Here is a 17,485-nt window from a genome sequence, read left to right on the forward strand (position 1 = left end):
TTTGTTCTAACTACTAATATCTATGCATAAAACAATACACATAAAATTAAGACTTCTACTACAAGTTCAGTTAAATTGGCCAAAATCACGACCACAAAATGACCAGTATTGTTTCCATACTATAACTTCTAATAAACTTTTTCTATCTTTACAAATTCTGCAAGCTTTCAGTTAGCATCAAGTCTTTTGTAGATAAAAAATAAGAAGTTTTAATGAAGTATTTTCACTGCACATTTCTCCATGAATATATGGAATTAAAAGTGTTGAATGAGTATAAAGTGACTTTCACATTAAATGTAACACACTTTCTTCTGAAAATTGTCAAACTTCATATTCATAGTCTCTAAAATCTCCTAAATAATTTTCAAAGGTTTTCTCAATAAAACTTTATAGTTTAGCTGTTATTTACTCTACCCTAACTCTATGTGGTTGGTCAATTTAACCACTACAAAAAATATGAAATAAATTTAAATAACCATTTGTTTTTTCTATCTAGACTGACTTCAAATTGAACATAAGCCTATATCAATTTACAGTTTTAAAGGCAAAGATGCTACTGTTTGATTTATATTCAACTCAGGACACAACCTGTGTATCAACAAGTTTTCTTTAGCATAAAGCATTGCTTCACTGGTTGCAATTCCCAATACTCTGAAATCTCTGGTTGTAATTACAATGTCACAGTCTTGCAAACAGAGATGAAGAATGGCAGATTAATTATACAGTTTATTTGGCATATCTTATTTAATTTCTGAGCTCAAACAATGAATTGTAGAGCCCTCAAAATTTCATTCTAAGTTAATTATCTTGGTATCTAAAATGTTAACAGTTTGTTCTTCAACTGTAAACTTAATATTGTTGAACTGACTCTTCAAATAAATATCAAATTTATTTTTATGTTTAACTGTATGTATATGTATTTACTTTATATTTATTCTATTGAGATATTTTCTTTTTCTTCTAATAACAAGTGTTGTATTTGTGAAGAAGTCTAACAATTTGAGAAATTACATATATAATCTCAATAATTATAATATTTACCTTGAAACATTTCATTTGTATATATTATTTGGAAAATGTATAATGAATATGTATTGAAAAAATTTAGGATAGTTGATAGACTTTTCATAAAACAACAGAAAGCTAGACTGCATGTTAATTTTTTAATGAATGTGTACAATACAGTTTGGTTCCAAGGTTTCTAAAGTTTAAATTAGGTAACCACAATTTGTAGATATTTACAGAATAAGTTTCTAAAATTAGAATTGATTTATACACTATATGTACATAAACAGTCTCAAATGAAATAAGTGATGTAGAAAATTTAAAAGTGATCTCAAATTTGGATTTTAAACCTTTGTATGATATGACTGAATGTCATAAAACTAAAAAGACTTTGAATGATTAAACAGGATTAAAACAAATAAAAAAGTTGTGTAAGTTAAAAAAATGAAAAGTTTTGTGTGCTTACTTTTTAAGACCCTTCACAGGTTATTTATAGCTTTTTACATTAAAAGCTAATTCAAGTGGAAAGAAAAGGGTATTATCAATAGGCTTAAAGTTTATTACTTCTAAAAACATTTATGTGGAACATTTTGTATATATTCAGCAATTATAATAGAAATTGAAATGTATACCACTAAGTGAAGAAAATGTTTCACTTGATAATTTAGTCACTAATCTTAAAGTGTTTTTAGGATATTATAGACCCCAAGAAAATTCACAAAATTTATCTCAAGAATTCTGGGTTATAAGACATCTTAGCACGAGTTACTTTTAACAACTCTTAACCTGAACAAACATAGTGGTGTAGTAATTTTGAATAAAACATATTACATTCATAAGGATTTGGCTATTTTAAATGATAATGCTAAATTTAAAAAATTAGAATCTTATCCTATAGCAACGAAAGTAGACCAGTTCGTTCTCTTCATAGAATATTTTACAGATGACCTAAAAGACCTAAATTAAATTGTTCTATTAGACCATTTGTGTTATTTTACAGGTACCTTCACTCATAAATCAGTGTAGGTTTCCTCAAATCTAATGAATTTACAACAGCAAACACTAGGATTCTACTAGAAAAAAAAATCTATTAGCCACTGTGGCTAAACAAAGTAGTTTTCTTTTAGCCACAGTAACAGTTGTTTAGCCACGATTTTAGGTCACCAAAAACTGTGTGGTACATGACTTTTAATATGTATCAATTTCATTCAGTAAAAAATAGTTGCAATTATGTGAAAATCTACAAGACATTAAGTTTTGTACTATTTTTTTATTCCACCAGCAATATTCCCCTCCAAAAAAAAAAAAGATAAAGAGGAAAATAAAGAGATACATTTCTCAAAGTAACACAGAAACAAAAAAAAAGACTTAAAACTAGAATACGGTAGCATGACTAGTAAGTAGGTAAATCCAATGGCAGCTCTTCAGCCAAATCATTCTCAATAGAAGATGTGGTAGAAGTTGACACATGAGGTTCCGAAGCACATTTCTTCAACAGGGAATGCTACCCACATCTGTCTTTGTGAGTGACCAAGTATCTGAATGCAGAGTCAAAGTTAAAATGATCTAAAGGTTTGGACTCCATGGTTAAGTTCAGTAACATTTCTGTCTTTGCCACAGACAGAATGCTCCTGGCATCTGTTTTGATGCTGTTGTACCTGCAAATTCCCAGCTCATAGTCAACAGATGTAATGAATTATTAATCCAACTGCTGCAAGCTGAGACAGATTTGGAAAAGTTTGACAGGTCTAGTGGATGTATTCCTTGTAGAAGATTTTCATGTTTCTGTTTTTGTGAGCATCCTGTTCCATTATGTTCCTTAATAGCAGCCATTCAGTCAGTGCCTCATCCTCATTGACAAAAGGAGAGAAGTGCTGGATGAGTTTCTTCAGATCATCCTCATCAGATACTGCTCTGCTGTAACATGGGCTAAATATTGAAAAAAATGACATGATGTTAGTGTCTGGGAATGCTATTTGTAGTCTTGTGACCACCTCTTCAACAAATGACTCAGCAGCTGATCTGTACTTTTCAGATATCTGATATAAATTATCAGTATAGAGGTGTTTTCTGCATCAGTTGCTTCATCTGCTTCAAGAGCAAAAAATGGGAAAGGCAATGCCCAAAAGTCTGCCTGCATTTCATCCTGAACTACATGATTTAGGGCACTGTACATATCATTCAGAGACTGGCTGTGGGTGTATATGAAGCTCTCTGTTCCATTTTGTGACTGAGTCTGTAGTTTCTTTAGAGAGGTCACTCCCTGTTAAAAATATATAAGAACTTGTGTTTTGAAATAAGACCACCAATTAAAGTAATAAACAAAGATAGTTGGAAGAGTTGGTTAGCTACTTAATTTTTGATAGATATTTTTAAAATGTTTCACTTTTAGAAAATTGTCAAATTGCCTTTTGTTTTAAGAAAATACTGTAGAAAACAGAAAGTATCTTATTAATAATAGAATGAAGAATATCCTTACTTTGAATAGTTGTAGTGAAAGGAGGGAATGAAACTTCACAGTTGGGATGGCTTCCTTTGCTTGTACAAGTAATGTGGCCATCTGTGCCTGAATGCCACCTTTACACCCCACATACACATTCACAGCAGCAGCTAACATGTCCTTCAAAACTTGTGATGCTACTGCACTGTGATGATCTTCTGACCGTGCGTGCTTCACCAAATTGTCTTTTTTCGACTTAGTAGCAGTTTTCCCAGTGGTGGCATAAATATTTGTATTCTTGTTGTCCCTGCATAATTTGCAATGAAATGTATTTTGTTGGGAAACATGTTCCAGCCAAGGAAACTGTGAAAACCAAGTTTCTTTAACAACTCTGTGAAAATCACAGGCATATTTTTTCTTCACACTGGCAGTCTGATCACTGCTGCAAGCTACAGTTTCTTTAGAGCTGTCTTTTCTTTTGGAAGTGGATTTCCCACCGTCAGTTGATGTTGTTGCTTCGACCTTCTTTTGAAAAAATTTGATATATCTAACTGTTTAGACATCTTTTTATCTGATCTAGGAACTGTCATGATCTCAATTCAAACACGTGTCAAACAAAACTTGGGATTTTACTTTGATACAGACCATATGTTGGTTTGACAAAAGTCAGGTTTTCTCTGATTACTGTTTGTGTACCACAGGCAGAATCAAACATGTAGCATAAGAAATTAAAATAAAAAAATTCATTAGCACAGCTGAGTAATAATTTTTTTTAATTTAATATGTTAGTTGTCATATCCCTGAAATCATAAAAATACATATATAAAGAAAATATAGATTACAATCAGTTTTGTAGTTTTTAAAGACGTTTCTTGTTTCTTCAACTCGCTGGGGGGTGTCTCTGGTCATTTGTTATCATTAATGGTGTGGATGGCAATAAAAACCACAAAAGCTGTTCAAACCATCCAAGACCAGGCTGTTTCTTTTCACCAATGGCGATGTGGCTAACGGCTAGAGGAAACCTAAAAGCAGTTGAGTTTTCCAAAGGCATGTCTAAACTAATTTTTGACAAACCTCTCTATACTGATAGGCTAAACACCAAGTTCTTATATAAAATTTACTGTTAAAGGAAGTGTTAAAATTTTCCTAAACTGAAAATGTATGTCCACAAGACATTTACCACCTCTCACAAAATACTTTCTCAGTTAGTACTACCTTATATTGGCATAAATATTTTCCTAGCCACTAGCCTTGGAACTCTAACTTCCTTCTACATATCTACATGCAAATAATCATGCAGGAACCCTCTAACAAAGTAAGTGCAATAATAACCTTATTGTAACTAACAACATCTCTACTAATACAACTTTAATCACTTCAAGATAGGTCATGACCAAGTCAACTGTAAATAGGGAAGACAGGTGGGAAACAAGAGAAGAGGTAAATATCTATTGGAAATACATTTTCAGTTTAGGAAAATGTTAATTTCTGAAATAATATCTTACCTCCTATCACAAAAAGCTAGAAATGGAATTCAAATGGCAGAGGGCTGAGGATACAATTATCTACTCAGTTATCTGCATTAGCCATCCCTAACTTAGCAGCATAAGACTAGAGAGAAAATAGCTAGTCATCACCATCCACCACCAATACTTGCACTACTTTTTTACCAATAAACAGTGGGATTGACCATCACATTATAATACCCCCACGGCTGAAAGGCAAGCATGTTTGGTGTGATGGGGATTCAAACCCACAACCCTCAAATTATGAGTCAAGTGCCTTAACCACCTGGCCCAGATGAGAGAAAGTACGGAGAAGTCAGGAGGTGTTAATCTCTGGTCCAAACCTTGGTGACACTGGGAATGTATGATCCAGTCAATGGGAAATCATGCATCTCATCCAGCTTCCAACCAAAACCATAAAGTACTAAAAGTCTGGTGGACAGTTGGAAGAGGGACCAAAATTTGGTATTGCATCTCCAGTCTAAACTTGGCAGTTTCGGAAATTTATCATCCAGTTCACAACAGGAAGAGGGTATCAGCCACACACACACATGAATATATATTTCACTGTACCACTTGCAACCAACACCTTATCCACCAAGAGCTGAAATACAAAGGATAGTAGATAGGTAGAATGTTTCATTTAGAGAAGCAAACTGTAACAGATATGTATAGAAATGGCAGAGTCCTACAACCAACACCTGGCAGCATCTGGAAATGTACATCAGATCCACAGTAGGGAGGGCACACATCAACACCAGCAGAATGCTACCAACCTAATCTCAACTGAGTGACAATGTCCATGGTGTACCACCCTAGCAGCTATGAACTTGTAAGTGGCAAAGACTCTCATACTCCATAAGAGGAAGGGGGTTAGGAGAATGCATTGGAGAGCCCAGACAACAACAGCATTGAAAATATGATATTGGAGTCATCCACTACACTATTTTGAAAATTAGAGCTGCCAAGAAGATAAGTCTATCAACCAACACCTTGTGATGTCTGGAATTATACAACAGGCCTATAGTAGGAAAAGCCTCAATGTAATGGAGCATAAGAGATGAGCAGTAATCACTGCCTACTTTACCCAAGTCCATGAGTGTACAAACCAGGACAAACATATTTATGAAGCAAAAAATCACAAAATATAACTACAATGAGTCCCACAGAACACCTCATCTCTACAATGTATATAGAATGAACTTGTAATGTGATGATTGTCATGTACGAAATGTTGGCATGAATGCGTAGACGACAATTGGACAAGTCAATCACTCAATACCTTGTGCCATCCGAGTTGTACATAGGTCTGCAGTAGGAAAAGCCTCAATGTTATAGTCATCTAACTTGATCACAGGAGGGACAGTATGAATTTTAAACAAGGTATACCAGGTCAAACATCACTTTGCCAGAGAGTAGGATTCATAACCTGTAAGAAAGAAGCTCCTGCAAGGAAAACAGAAAGAAATTGAATATTTACAAGTCATAAAAAAACAGAGCTGTGCAGAATGGTGACTGGAGGAGAACAGAAAAAAAAAAAAAGCAGCAATTATCCAGAGAAAGGGAAGAACACCCCAGGTTATTCACCTGGTAAATCTATCCCATAAGAGTAACAGGAACTACAGAACAGAACAGTGCATCACATACCATTCAAAAAATCCTGAACAGGCAAAGGAGGTGATCAGATTATGAACAGTCATAAAGTTTGGAGACGGAGGGAAGTTGAAGTAAAAGTAGAATTACGCTTCCAAAAAGCCAAAGCCTGTGGTATGAAAGAACAGTCATAAAAAAGAGAACCTAAGATGCATTGAATAAGTTGAATGTTGACTGCAGAAACATCAGAACAACAGTAATCACATACTGACAACAGAAATAAAAATTCAAAGAAAAGTGACATAATGAACAATATGACAAAGGATCAAATGGAGAATGAATATAAGCATGAAGAACAACACTAACGTTCCAAACTGAAAGAGAAGCAGATTGGGCAATGTCAAGCAATGGAAAATGAAGGGAAGAATATAGATAGGAAAGTGGAACACAAGCAAATTCAGTAAACCAAAAAGTGGAAGATAAAGCAACCCTGTAACCTGCAACAGAGGAAACTGATAGGCACCTGTCATAAAGACAAGTGAAAAAATATGACAACTGAGGAATGGTGGTTCGTAAAGAACAATAATCTGAGTATATACCAAGAGTGATACATAGCCCAATTACACTGAGAAACTGCCGATAATGATGGAAATTAAATCAACATGACAACACACATGAAAAATCCAGACTATTTGGCAAAGAAATAGACAAAAGCCACAAATTAACATAAAGCACTGTTGAGGAAAGATAACATATGGAAAATGAATAGGTGATGAGATGACACCAATAGTCATCTTAGAAGTGGAAACCACCTTTAAGCCAGCCAATATAATGCCACCGACACAACTCACCAAGAAGAGGTCTGAACTATTGATAGAACACAAGTAAAAACCAAATACAAAGATAATCATGTTGATAATAATCTAATTCTAGCTGAGAGAATCTGCTTGTGTTTTACGAACAAGCAAAAAACTCTGTAGTAATATTGGTCTGATCTAGAACACACAGGGAGCCAAGGATCAAATAGAGTGCCTGAAAGTGCAAAACACATTCAAGAGGAACAAAACAAAAGAAATCTTAGCATGCCAAGGAGAGAGGAAGAAGGAGGTATGTATCCATAAGATACATTGGCCTTCATCATCAACAAGTTTGGAGTTAAATCACAATGTAGAACTAAATACAACTTAATGGTGAACTCTGAAATTATGAGTAATCAGTTTATAGACAATGAATCCATCACTGGGCACCAGTCTTACCTTTTTCTTTTTTTTTGAAAGAGATGAGAATAAAACCTATGACAAGAAAAATCTTGTTTAATAGCACCTTTTTGACATGAAAAAGGATCCCAAGAAAAAGAAACTGGAAGGAAGATAACAGGAAGCAGAGGACCAGACCTCCAAAACCCTTCAATTGACTGGAAATGACCTGTAAACATGGGTAAAGTTGAAGAGTCTGGCCCCCACTGGCCCTGACCCAAGTACAAATGAATAAAGCCCAAAATGGGTAACAGACAGCAAAGTAATTGAGGAGCAGGTCCACAGGACAAATGAGAAGCCAGTGATTGGCCAATAATTGTGGGACCAACCCCAAAAACATAGTCAATAAATATGCAGGTGAAACAACATCAGTGGTAGTTGTAACAACTTGAAACTGTGAGTGCTTACAGTTATACTTATACTTACAAACGTATAAGCTCTAAACAAATTTAACAAAAAGTACTGAGAAAAAATGCACCAAGTGAAAACATAAAAAGTGAGCAAAAACAAACACTCTTAAGAAGTCCCAAACACTGAAGCCTGAAAGATAGCCTAAGAACTCCATATCCAAGACCCTAACCCATCAACAGACATTCCCAGCAACCAACTGGCAACCCTCATAAAATTCACCATGATGAAGACAAACTTCATGTTCAATACAACCACAACTATATACAAACAAATGGTCTAGGCATGGGCAATCCAGTATCACCAGTTCTGACCAATATTGTTATCACAAGTTAAAACACAAGCAATTAATACATTACATCCACTCCTATATTGGTACATATATGTAGACAACACAACTGCAAGATTCACATCTACAGAACACACACTTAATTTTTTCAATCACATTACCTCTATACATACCAACATTAACTTCACATGTGAACAGGAAGAAAGCAATCAAATATCATTTCTTAACTTCAAAATTACAAGAACCGATACACAATTTAAAACAGAAATCCACCGAAAAATCACACATACTGGACTATACATTCCTTGGGACTCAGTTCAAGAAACAAAACAAAAACTCAACATACTAAGAAACCAAATAAACACAGCCATAAAACTAAGCTCACCAGATAAAATTAAGGATGAATTAGACAAAATAAAACAATACTTCATCAACATCAATAAGTTTCCTCCACAAACCATAGAAAACATTATTTGCACACACATAGACAAAAAGCAAAATCAACCAACTAAAGTAAATATATCTCACGAATCAAAAAATCACGAAACCATATACTGCTGCATACCATATATTCCTGACATCAGCAGACAAATAACCAACATTTGGCAAAAACTAGTAACAAAATATGACATTCCAGTTAATACCAAATTTATTCAAAAACCAGGCACAAAACTGAGGTCTATACTATGTAAAAACTAGACTAACAAACGCCACACCAACATTATTTATAAAATACAATGTGATAACTGCCACGACTTCTATATTGGAGAAACAAGTAGAAAAATGGAAAGCAGATTCAAACAACACAAAAAGTCATCTTCACACGTTTTCGAACATTGCAAATCAAATAAACACAACATAACCGTAGAAAACACCCAAATACTATGTAAATAAAGAAACAAACATAAACAAATGCAAAATTAAAGAAGCCTTACTTACACAACAACTTAAACCCAAAATAAACCAATACAAAGGAACATCTTTATACCTATATAAATAATATATCCAACATCTAATGTTGGATATATTACCTATATAGGTATACACTCAATTACACAACCGCTTTCAAACATGTGGTCAGCTACCAGTCAGTAATTTTTTTTTTTTTTGTGAACCTTTCAATGATCGAAGAAGATTCAAACGTTGTTCGCTCCTCTATTAGTGCTTTCTCTATCCATACCATCCATTTTTAAATATATAGTATTTAACACTATTATTAGAGAGGGTACTAGTTAAAATACAGGTAGTATTACACTCCTACTAGTGGAGGGTTGTTGCATGCTCACTTGCATGTAGATATTCATAAGTAAAAACGTGGGAGTTAAAATTGAAAAAAATTTAATTGATAGAAGACAGTACTAAATGAGAAAGCTTTTTGTGAGAGAGATAGTATATTGTACTGAAAAACAGAGTTGAGTAGTAAATTACTTTTCCAAAATTCTGGTATTGTTGGCAGTATTAAAACAAGTCCTGTTTTTATTAAGATATCAAAATCTGACACCAAAGAGTAGTTTTTGTTTTAATAGTTGTCATTATGAACAATTTGATGGAATGTCATCAAGTTCTAGTTCCACCAGATTTAGTTAATTTGTTTTTAAGTTATCATGAAAGAAGGTTACTAGAAAATTGTTGCAACTGATTTAAACATTATAATATAGATCAGTTGATGATATCTTCATAGTTTTTGAAAGAAAACTTGTTATTCATTAATTTCAAAATTATTTTAAGTCAACACAACAATATTAAATGTACAATTGAAGAACAAACTGTTAATATTTTGTTTTTTAGATACTAAGACAGTTAACTTAGGAAAAGCAGTATTGAAATTAAGTAAGAAAGAAGTTAAAACACCAACATGTACAGAGAATTTTTTTTGACAATTTTGTACCTTTAAAATCCAAGAATAATTTAATTTATAATTTTATTCAATGAGTATCACACTATTCATTTTTCGGATTTCCATGAAGAAGTAGAAAATATAAAAGGTTTTCTTTACAAAACAAAAACAATTTTTTTGTACAGTTAATTGATAGCATTACTGAGACTTTTCTAAAATCAGCAAGAAACAGATAATTGTATTATTCTTTTACAGACAAACATGCAATAGGATTGAAGAAAACAATTAGTGATTTTTACAATAAATAACTATTTATATTCATAAATGAACTAACATCTCTAAATAATCTGTTTCCAATTTATATTGTAAGTGAACTACTTAATTTATGAAAGTTGATTGAAAAAATAATAAAATATTATACCTGTAAAATGATCAATAATACATTTCAGCTTAAAGACATTAGAAATCTTTTATAAATGTACTTGTGGTAATACAGCCTTTTCAAAATTCTAATTACATAAAATACTATTATATTATGAACACCATAATATTTACAGCAAAATAAAGTATAACAGCTGTGTTAACTAAACAAACAGAAAGTTGCTTCTGATGTTATTGATACTTAAGTGTTAGAAATATTATGTCAAATAATACAATTTAATGTGGTACAATATGTTAGTACAAAAATAAGAAGAACAATATAAAGCAAGAGAAGCTTGTAGCTGAATTTTTTCTTACTGCACCAAACATAGGCTTGAGTACCATAAACACAGAGTTGAGAAACACAAATTAGTAACCTCTTGGTATATGGAAGACTGAGAGGAAGACTGAACATCATCCAGTAGATTATGAAGTTGCTGGTTTTCTAGTTCCAGCTGAAGAACCCTGGACTCTGCATTGCTATTTAGTTGTTCTTGAAGACTATCTTCAAACACTGTTAATGAAGGTTAATACATAAAAGTTCAACTATTCGTATACTCTATTTCAAAAAATTATGATACAATGGCACAAATACATGAAGACTGTTCCCTCTCCCATATTCATAACTAAGTGTCACAAATACAGATAGAGAGTCAACTAATTATATACCATACATAATCAATTATTTATCAACTAACTGACTAATAGATGATATACTTACAAATTTTGATGTTAAACACAATAAAATAATCCACTGTTTGTCAACTACTTGACTTATAAATTGTAAATTTAATGGTTTTGGTGTCAGAAACAATAAACTGTTTGTTAACTGTTTGACTAACTCATCACACCTTGCCAATTTTGATGTTAGACACCACGAGTAATCAACTGTTTATCAGCTAGTTGACAAACATGTCACACCTTGGCACATTTGGTTTTATACACACCATAAGTAATTAATTACTTTGTCCTATAATAAATCATAACTTGTCAGTTTTGGTGCTATATGTCCAACTATTCATCAATTAGTGAACTAATGGATTGCATCTAGACAGCTTGGGATTTTTATATTATAAAACTTTTCTTTTTTTTTTGAGCTAAGTTTCTAACAGATCACACTATCATAGCTTGGATACTTAATATACAGAACACCATAAACATTCAACTGTTTATTCATAATGGAAACAGTAATACTGATTAACTCTTTGCACAAAAAACTATTTTAACAGCATTATGAAACAACTGATAAAATTACAGTTCACACATTTAAGGGATATTTTATTTGAGACCTTGCATAATAAAACAAGTAATTCACCAAAGTTAAACTTGTACAAGAACTAGTTCCTAAGCATATGTAGGGAATGAACTGAAAATCATAAAACAGACAGATGTTGCCAAGAAATAGCATCAAATCTGTGAATTAAAAAAACCTATAAAGTGCATCACTTACAAGCTTTAAATTTATAACAGAAATAAAAATAATGATAAATAATGTTTCTACTGATTGCCCTTCAAAGAACCCTACTGTAAATTTTTATTCATGCATTGAAGTGAGTTACTTATCCACTCTTCAATAATGAAATCATGTAACAATTGTGATACAAATAAAATGTATTACAAGTCAAACATTTCAAACTTTGCACACAAATATAACATTTAACTACTATAATGAAGCCTAATTATACATATCACCTGGTGACTGTTCCATATTTTGGCTCTTCAAAACAGAATGCATATGACTCACTTCATCAAGTGCCAACTTCTTGTCTAAATACAACATGGTATTTTCTTCCTCCAGCTGTTGGATTTTTTCTCTATCTGATTCCTGGTCCTTTACACAAAAAGACAATTTTAAAAAAAATTATAATTACTAGTTATGCAGCAACACTTTTGAATATTATTCCTTCAGTATTCTAAGAGTCAAACTGTCAGAATGCAAATTTATGTTTCATATTTTCTAACACAACTTCTTCGATACAATATTTTACTATGTTATTCAACATTTCTAAACAGTACTTATATTTAACAAATATTTAAACAAAAAATTAATAATTTCAGTAACTTCTTAAAATACAATCCAAGTATATTTTGTCCCTACAATTACTAATGCACCCATGATTGCTGGTCACAAGTGCTAATAAGAGTCATACAAAAAAACTTAAGAGAAATACTATCAGTATTACTGCTTTTTAACAGAAAAGAAGTGACATCATCTAATTATTTTGATCAGTGCTTTACAATGAATGTTACAAGCAAAACACAAAATTAGTCAATATAATGCAATATGTTATTTCACAGGTAGTGAATAGTACAACAACAAGTTAATTATTTAAGAGTTAAAATTTTAGGCATTTAATTTTTTCAGTCATTTTGTGCTCAAAATCACTGTCAGATAATTCAGGTTCAGAGCCAGAATCATTAACAGCTAGCACAAGTTCAGTTGTCTCAAGTGTGAAAACAATGGAGCAGTTTGAAGCTATTCTTTGGTAGATTGTTTTGGCAGAGTATTTATGATGAAACTTTGAAGAATGGACAGCAACTGCATGTTGTGAAGACACAAGTGCAGAGGACAACTTTTTGAAAGTTTTCCGCCTTGAAGTCAAAAGGCGGAAAACTTTCAAAATGTAATCCTCTACACTTGTGTCTCCACAACAGGTAGTTGCCATCCATTGTACAAAATTTCATCAGTTCGATGCAATGTTGGATTCATTTTCTCATAAAAAATAGACAACTTTCAACTGCAAGTATTACCGATGCTTTGAAAAGCAACATATGTCATGTTGAATATGAATCAGCAGCTAAGATTCATCACATGGGCAGTTAAAGCTTTATGTACTAATTTTGTGTACCCTAGCATAAAATATGAACTGTATTATGTGATTACCATACAACAATGGGTGTAACTAAAGGATTAAGTGAAAATATCTGTTGTTGTTTTTTTAAACTAGGACTAAACTTGTTTCTCACAATTACAAAATAAGACTGATGGAACTGAAATTTACAATAACTATTCCTGTCTAATTTCTTGAATGAGATATTGTTTCAGTCCACAAGGAGTTATATTTACTAATCAAGTAATTCCTTTCACACAGAGTTGGTCAATGTGATCAATCTTGTAACAATGTAACCATATTAATTTCCATATTATAACTTTTAATATGGTTTAACATTTTCACAAAATTTGGAAAAGTTTCATTAAATATTTAAAGTCTGATTACACATGAAAATCAGATTTTTACTAAAGACTTGACCCAGAATATATGGAGTAGAGTCTTGATTGCTCTCTAAGTTCATAAAAATTATTTTAAAAAACTTTTCTTCACCTGAAAATTTTCAAATTTTATTTACACCACATATAAAACCTCTTAAACAATTTTTTTTTCATTAAAATTTATTTTATCTGTTATTTTCTTTACCCTGACTCTATGGAATTGGTTGATTTAACTCATAAAAAACATAATATAAATCTAAATACCTTTTTCTTTCTTTCTTTCTAGAACTGTTTATCCTATATAGCTTAAATCTTGTAATGGTCTACACCTGCTTATACGTAATTTTATTTCATAATAATACTGCCACAAAAGTTTAAATAACTTGGCAAATGCATAATTTGTTACCATATTGAATGATGTAACACTCAAGATTCTCTCTTGATGAATACTGATCATTATTTTTCTTATTTTTACATTTTAGTAACTTGTTTAACAATTTATAATTTTGCTATACTGAAAATATATTTCCAATATGTAATTATTCCCCCTTACATAACTATATTCATTCATTGCTGCTCTCTATATGTATTTGTTTTTTTCACATGCAACAATCCTTGAGCTCTCACATACCTTATGATCAACTTGTTCAAGTTTGTCTTATGTAAATCATCATGCAACAACCTTCTACCAATAAAAATGCTACACACTCTCCTGACACGTAACTCTCTCTATTCTGTTCTTCCAAACTAGCACTAAGTTTTGGCAGATATCAGGTTATCTTTTAGGTTCAGAAAAAAAGAAAGGATTTCAAATGCTTTTAACATTATTTAATCAGTAATGTATGTTCCATTGTTACTAATTATTTCCTGCCAATGATTCACAAGCTTCTAAATGCCACTTCTATAAAATTATTGGGATTTGGAGGAAAACAATAAAGAGAAGATAGTTTTGACATTTTCATGTGTTCCAAGCTCTTGTCCATCAAGACAGTTCTGCGAACTTCAGAATATTTGATAATCAGGTGGGGAAAGGTCTGAAAAATGTGGAAGTTTTTCTCAGTCTAGCTCTTCAGTCTTTGCAGATGTGATCCTTGCTGTATGGGGCCGTGCATTATCCTGGTGTAACACTTTTATGATTGATCAAAGCAGGCCTCTTTTTCTTTCAGTGCAACATTCAAGTGTTCTAACTGTTGACAATAGAAGTCATGTAATCATTACACTGAGTGGCAGCAACTCAAAGCAGATCACACCAACAATATCCCACCAAATGCCTAACAAGACTTTTCTAAAGTGGAGGTCCATTTTGGGCTGTGGTCTAGTCAGTTTAAATGCAATAAGCCATTGTCTGCCACGCTTAACATTTTTATAAAATATCCATTTTTCATCTCCAGTCACTAACCTGTCCAAAATAGGTGAGTTACATTCACGATAGTGCAGAAAAGTGCAAATGCCCACTCTTCCTCTAAGGTTGGCTTCTGTCAAATCATGGGAGACCCATTTTCCAAGTTTTGACACCTTCCTAAGCTGTTGTAGATGATGGTAAATCCATTCAGCTTCTGTGCTAGTTCAACTGTTACAGCACAATCTTCATCAAGTGCAGCCAGCAGCAAGTCATCATTAAACTCAACATAACGGCCTGAATGTAGAGCATCATTTAAGTTGTAGTCACATGATCTGAACTTCTAAAACCACCTTCAACATTTTCTTTCATTAAGATACTCTGCACTGTAAACACCTTGAATGTTTTGTGTAGTTTCTGTTGCACTATTGCCTTTTGTTAAACTCAAAGCATTATATGCCAAATGTGATCCTCATATACGTCCACCTTCATAGGGACTTGTTTGATTAATGATCTGAAAAAGTGGAGTCGGGTTTCTTTTATTTGTATGAACATTTTTATACACATCCCACTACATATTTTAGTCATTAAAGGCTTCTACTAAGACAGAAATGATGATGCACTTTCTGTATTAAATTTTCAGACACTACTTATGGGATGACCTGATAAAATGGTAACACTAGTTTACAGTGGGGAGGAAAAATGAGAAGTGGAAGAGGAGGTAAATACCTATCAGTGATATATTTTCTGTATAATAAAATTATAACTTCTGATACTATAAATTAATGTTTCTTTCACACAAAAAGCTAGAATCCCACATTAAATAGTTGGAGGGACCAGTGTGAGTGAAAATCAAAGAAGCATTTCTTGAAAGTGTCTTAATAATACCCTAAAAGAGTAATCTGTCACAGTAATGTGTAAAAGAGTGCACCACACTTGTACCAGGTATACTTTTGTCCAGTGTGAAATTAGGGTGTCACATTTACAGGTAGAAAAAGGGAGGAGCACATCCAAATGGAAGAGAATGGTTGATTGGTTAATTGATTGGGTGTTTTATGGCACAAAACAGCTAAGCTATCTGCACCAAACATATTCAGTAAAAAGATGAAATTAAAGTGAATTTAGTAAAATTCATAAAGGAAAATTAAGGTAACACAAAACAAAGTTTTTAAAAAAAAAGAAATAGTATAAAACCAATGTTTACATCTAGTCTACAGTGACACAAGTTCTTTGTTTTGAATTTTTGAGCAAAGCTACTCAAGAGCTATCTGCACTAGCCATCCCTAATTTAGCAGTGTAAGACTAGAGAGAAAACAGCTAGTCATCACCATCCACCGCCAACTCTTGGGCTACTCTTTTACCAATGAATAGTGGGATTGACTGTAACATTATAACGCCCTACGCCTGAAAGGGCTAGCATGTTTGGTGCGACCAGAATTCGAACCCACGACCCTCGAATTACGAGTCAAACGCCTTAACACGCTTAGCCCTGCCGAGCCTCCACACAAGTTGTAAAGGACTTTCTGTAGCATAATTGTGATTATCATAACTCTCCATGAAAATTAACAGGTAAGTAGAAAAACCACCGTCAGTCATCTGAAGATGGCCTTACCAGGCCTGGTTTCAAGTTACTTGACATTATGGCAATTTTCTAATTTCAAATTGAATTAGATGACGAGGTCCTGGCAGAGCCATAGACCAGTGATCCATAGTCTAGTTTTGATCAAATAAAAGCACGATATATCTTTAGCATAGAACATCGATTTGCTCCCCAAGTGGTGGAAGAGAGGACACAGAGAATGTTCAGTACTCTTGTACATTTGACCCATAGCTGCTTGATGTGTGGTAAAAAGGTCAGCTTACAGTCAAAGACAAGTCCCAAGAACTTTGTCTCAGAAACTACAGGCAGCACAACTTCAATAATATGGGGTTCAGGATCAGGGTGAATACCCCATTGGCAGAAAAAGTGCATGCAAACGGTTTTAGGAAGAGAGAAGTTAAAGCCATTTGCTGTGGTCCACTTCAATAAACAACTGAGGGCAGTCTGTAGCTGCCACTCAACATAACTTGCATTCGACAGCTGACATGAGATGTGAAAGTCGTTGACAGAATCTGTTGTAACAGTGAGAGGGAGTTGTTCAGTGATGGCATTAATCTTCATACTGGAAAGTGTGACACTCAA

General features: G+C 33.1%; 2 protein-coding genes across 15 annotated transcripts in view; both read right to left on the reverse strand.

Annotated features, from left to right (window-relative positions):
* Positions 1-17,485, reverse strand: part of LOC143256077 (uncharacterized) — a 135,735-nt gene that overhangs the window by 68,679 nt on the left and 49,571 nt on the right. For all 14 annotated transcript variants that reach the window (XR_013031037.1, XR_013031036.1, XM_076512812.1 and 11 more), the window contains 2 exons: positions 12,446-12,584; positions 11,131-11,267 (listed from right to left, as the gene is read on the reverse strand). Coding sequence is in view for 12 of the 14 variants with exons in the window: in XM_076512812.1 (XP_076368927.1) it covers positions 11,131-11,267; positions 12,446-12,584 (276 nt within the window). In the remaining 2 variants the exon portion in view is untranslated. The remainder of the gene's footprint in view (positions 1-11,130; positions 11,268-12,445; positions 12,585-17,485) is intronic.
* On the reverse strand, positions 7-11,067 carry LOC143256103 (uncharacterized). The gene is made up of 2 exons (XM_076512857.1): positions 3,485-11,067; positions 7-3,268 (listed from the first exon to the last, which is right to left on the reverse strand). Exons 1-2 carry the CDS (start codon positions 3,620-3,622, stop codon positions 2,978-2,980), a joined length of 429 nt encoding a protein of 142 aa, XP_076368972.1. The 5' UTR covers positions 3,623-11,067; the 3' UTR covers positions 7-2,977.

Source organism: Tachypleus tridentatus, chromosome 1 (assembly GCF_004210375.1).
Source record: "Tachypleus tridentatus isolate NWPU-2018 chromosome 1, ASM421037v1, whole genome shotgun sequence".
Classification (NCBI taxonomy): Eukaryota; Metazoa; Arthropoda; class Merostomata; order Xiphosura; family Limulidae; genus Tachypleus; species Tachypleus tridentatus.

Bases quoted from the DNA above. Each gene is read 5' to 3' on its own strand.
- LOC143256103 (XM_076512857.1), bottom strand. From the start codon at position 3,622: ATGTTAGCTGCTGCTGTGAATGTGTATGTGGGGTGTAAAGGTGGCATT. The intron at 3,269-3,484 runs GTAAGGATATTC...TATTTTTAACAG, and splicing joins TTTCACTACAACTATTCAAA to GGAGTGACCTCTCTAAAGAA.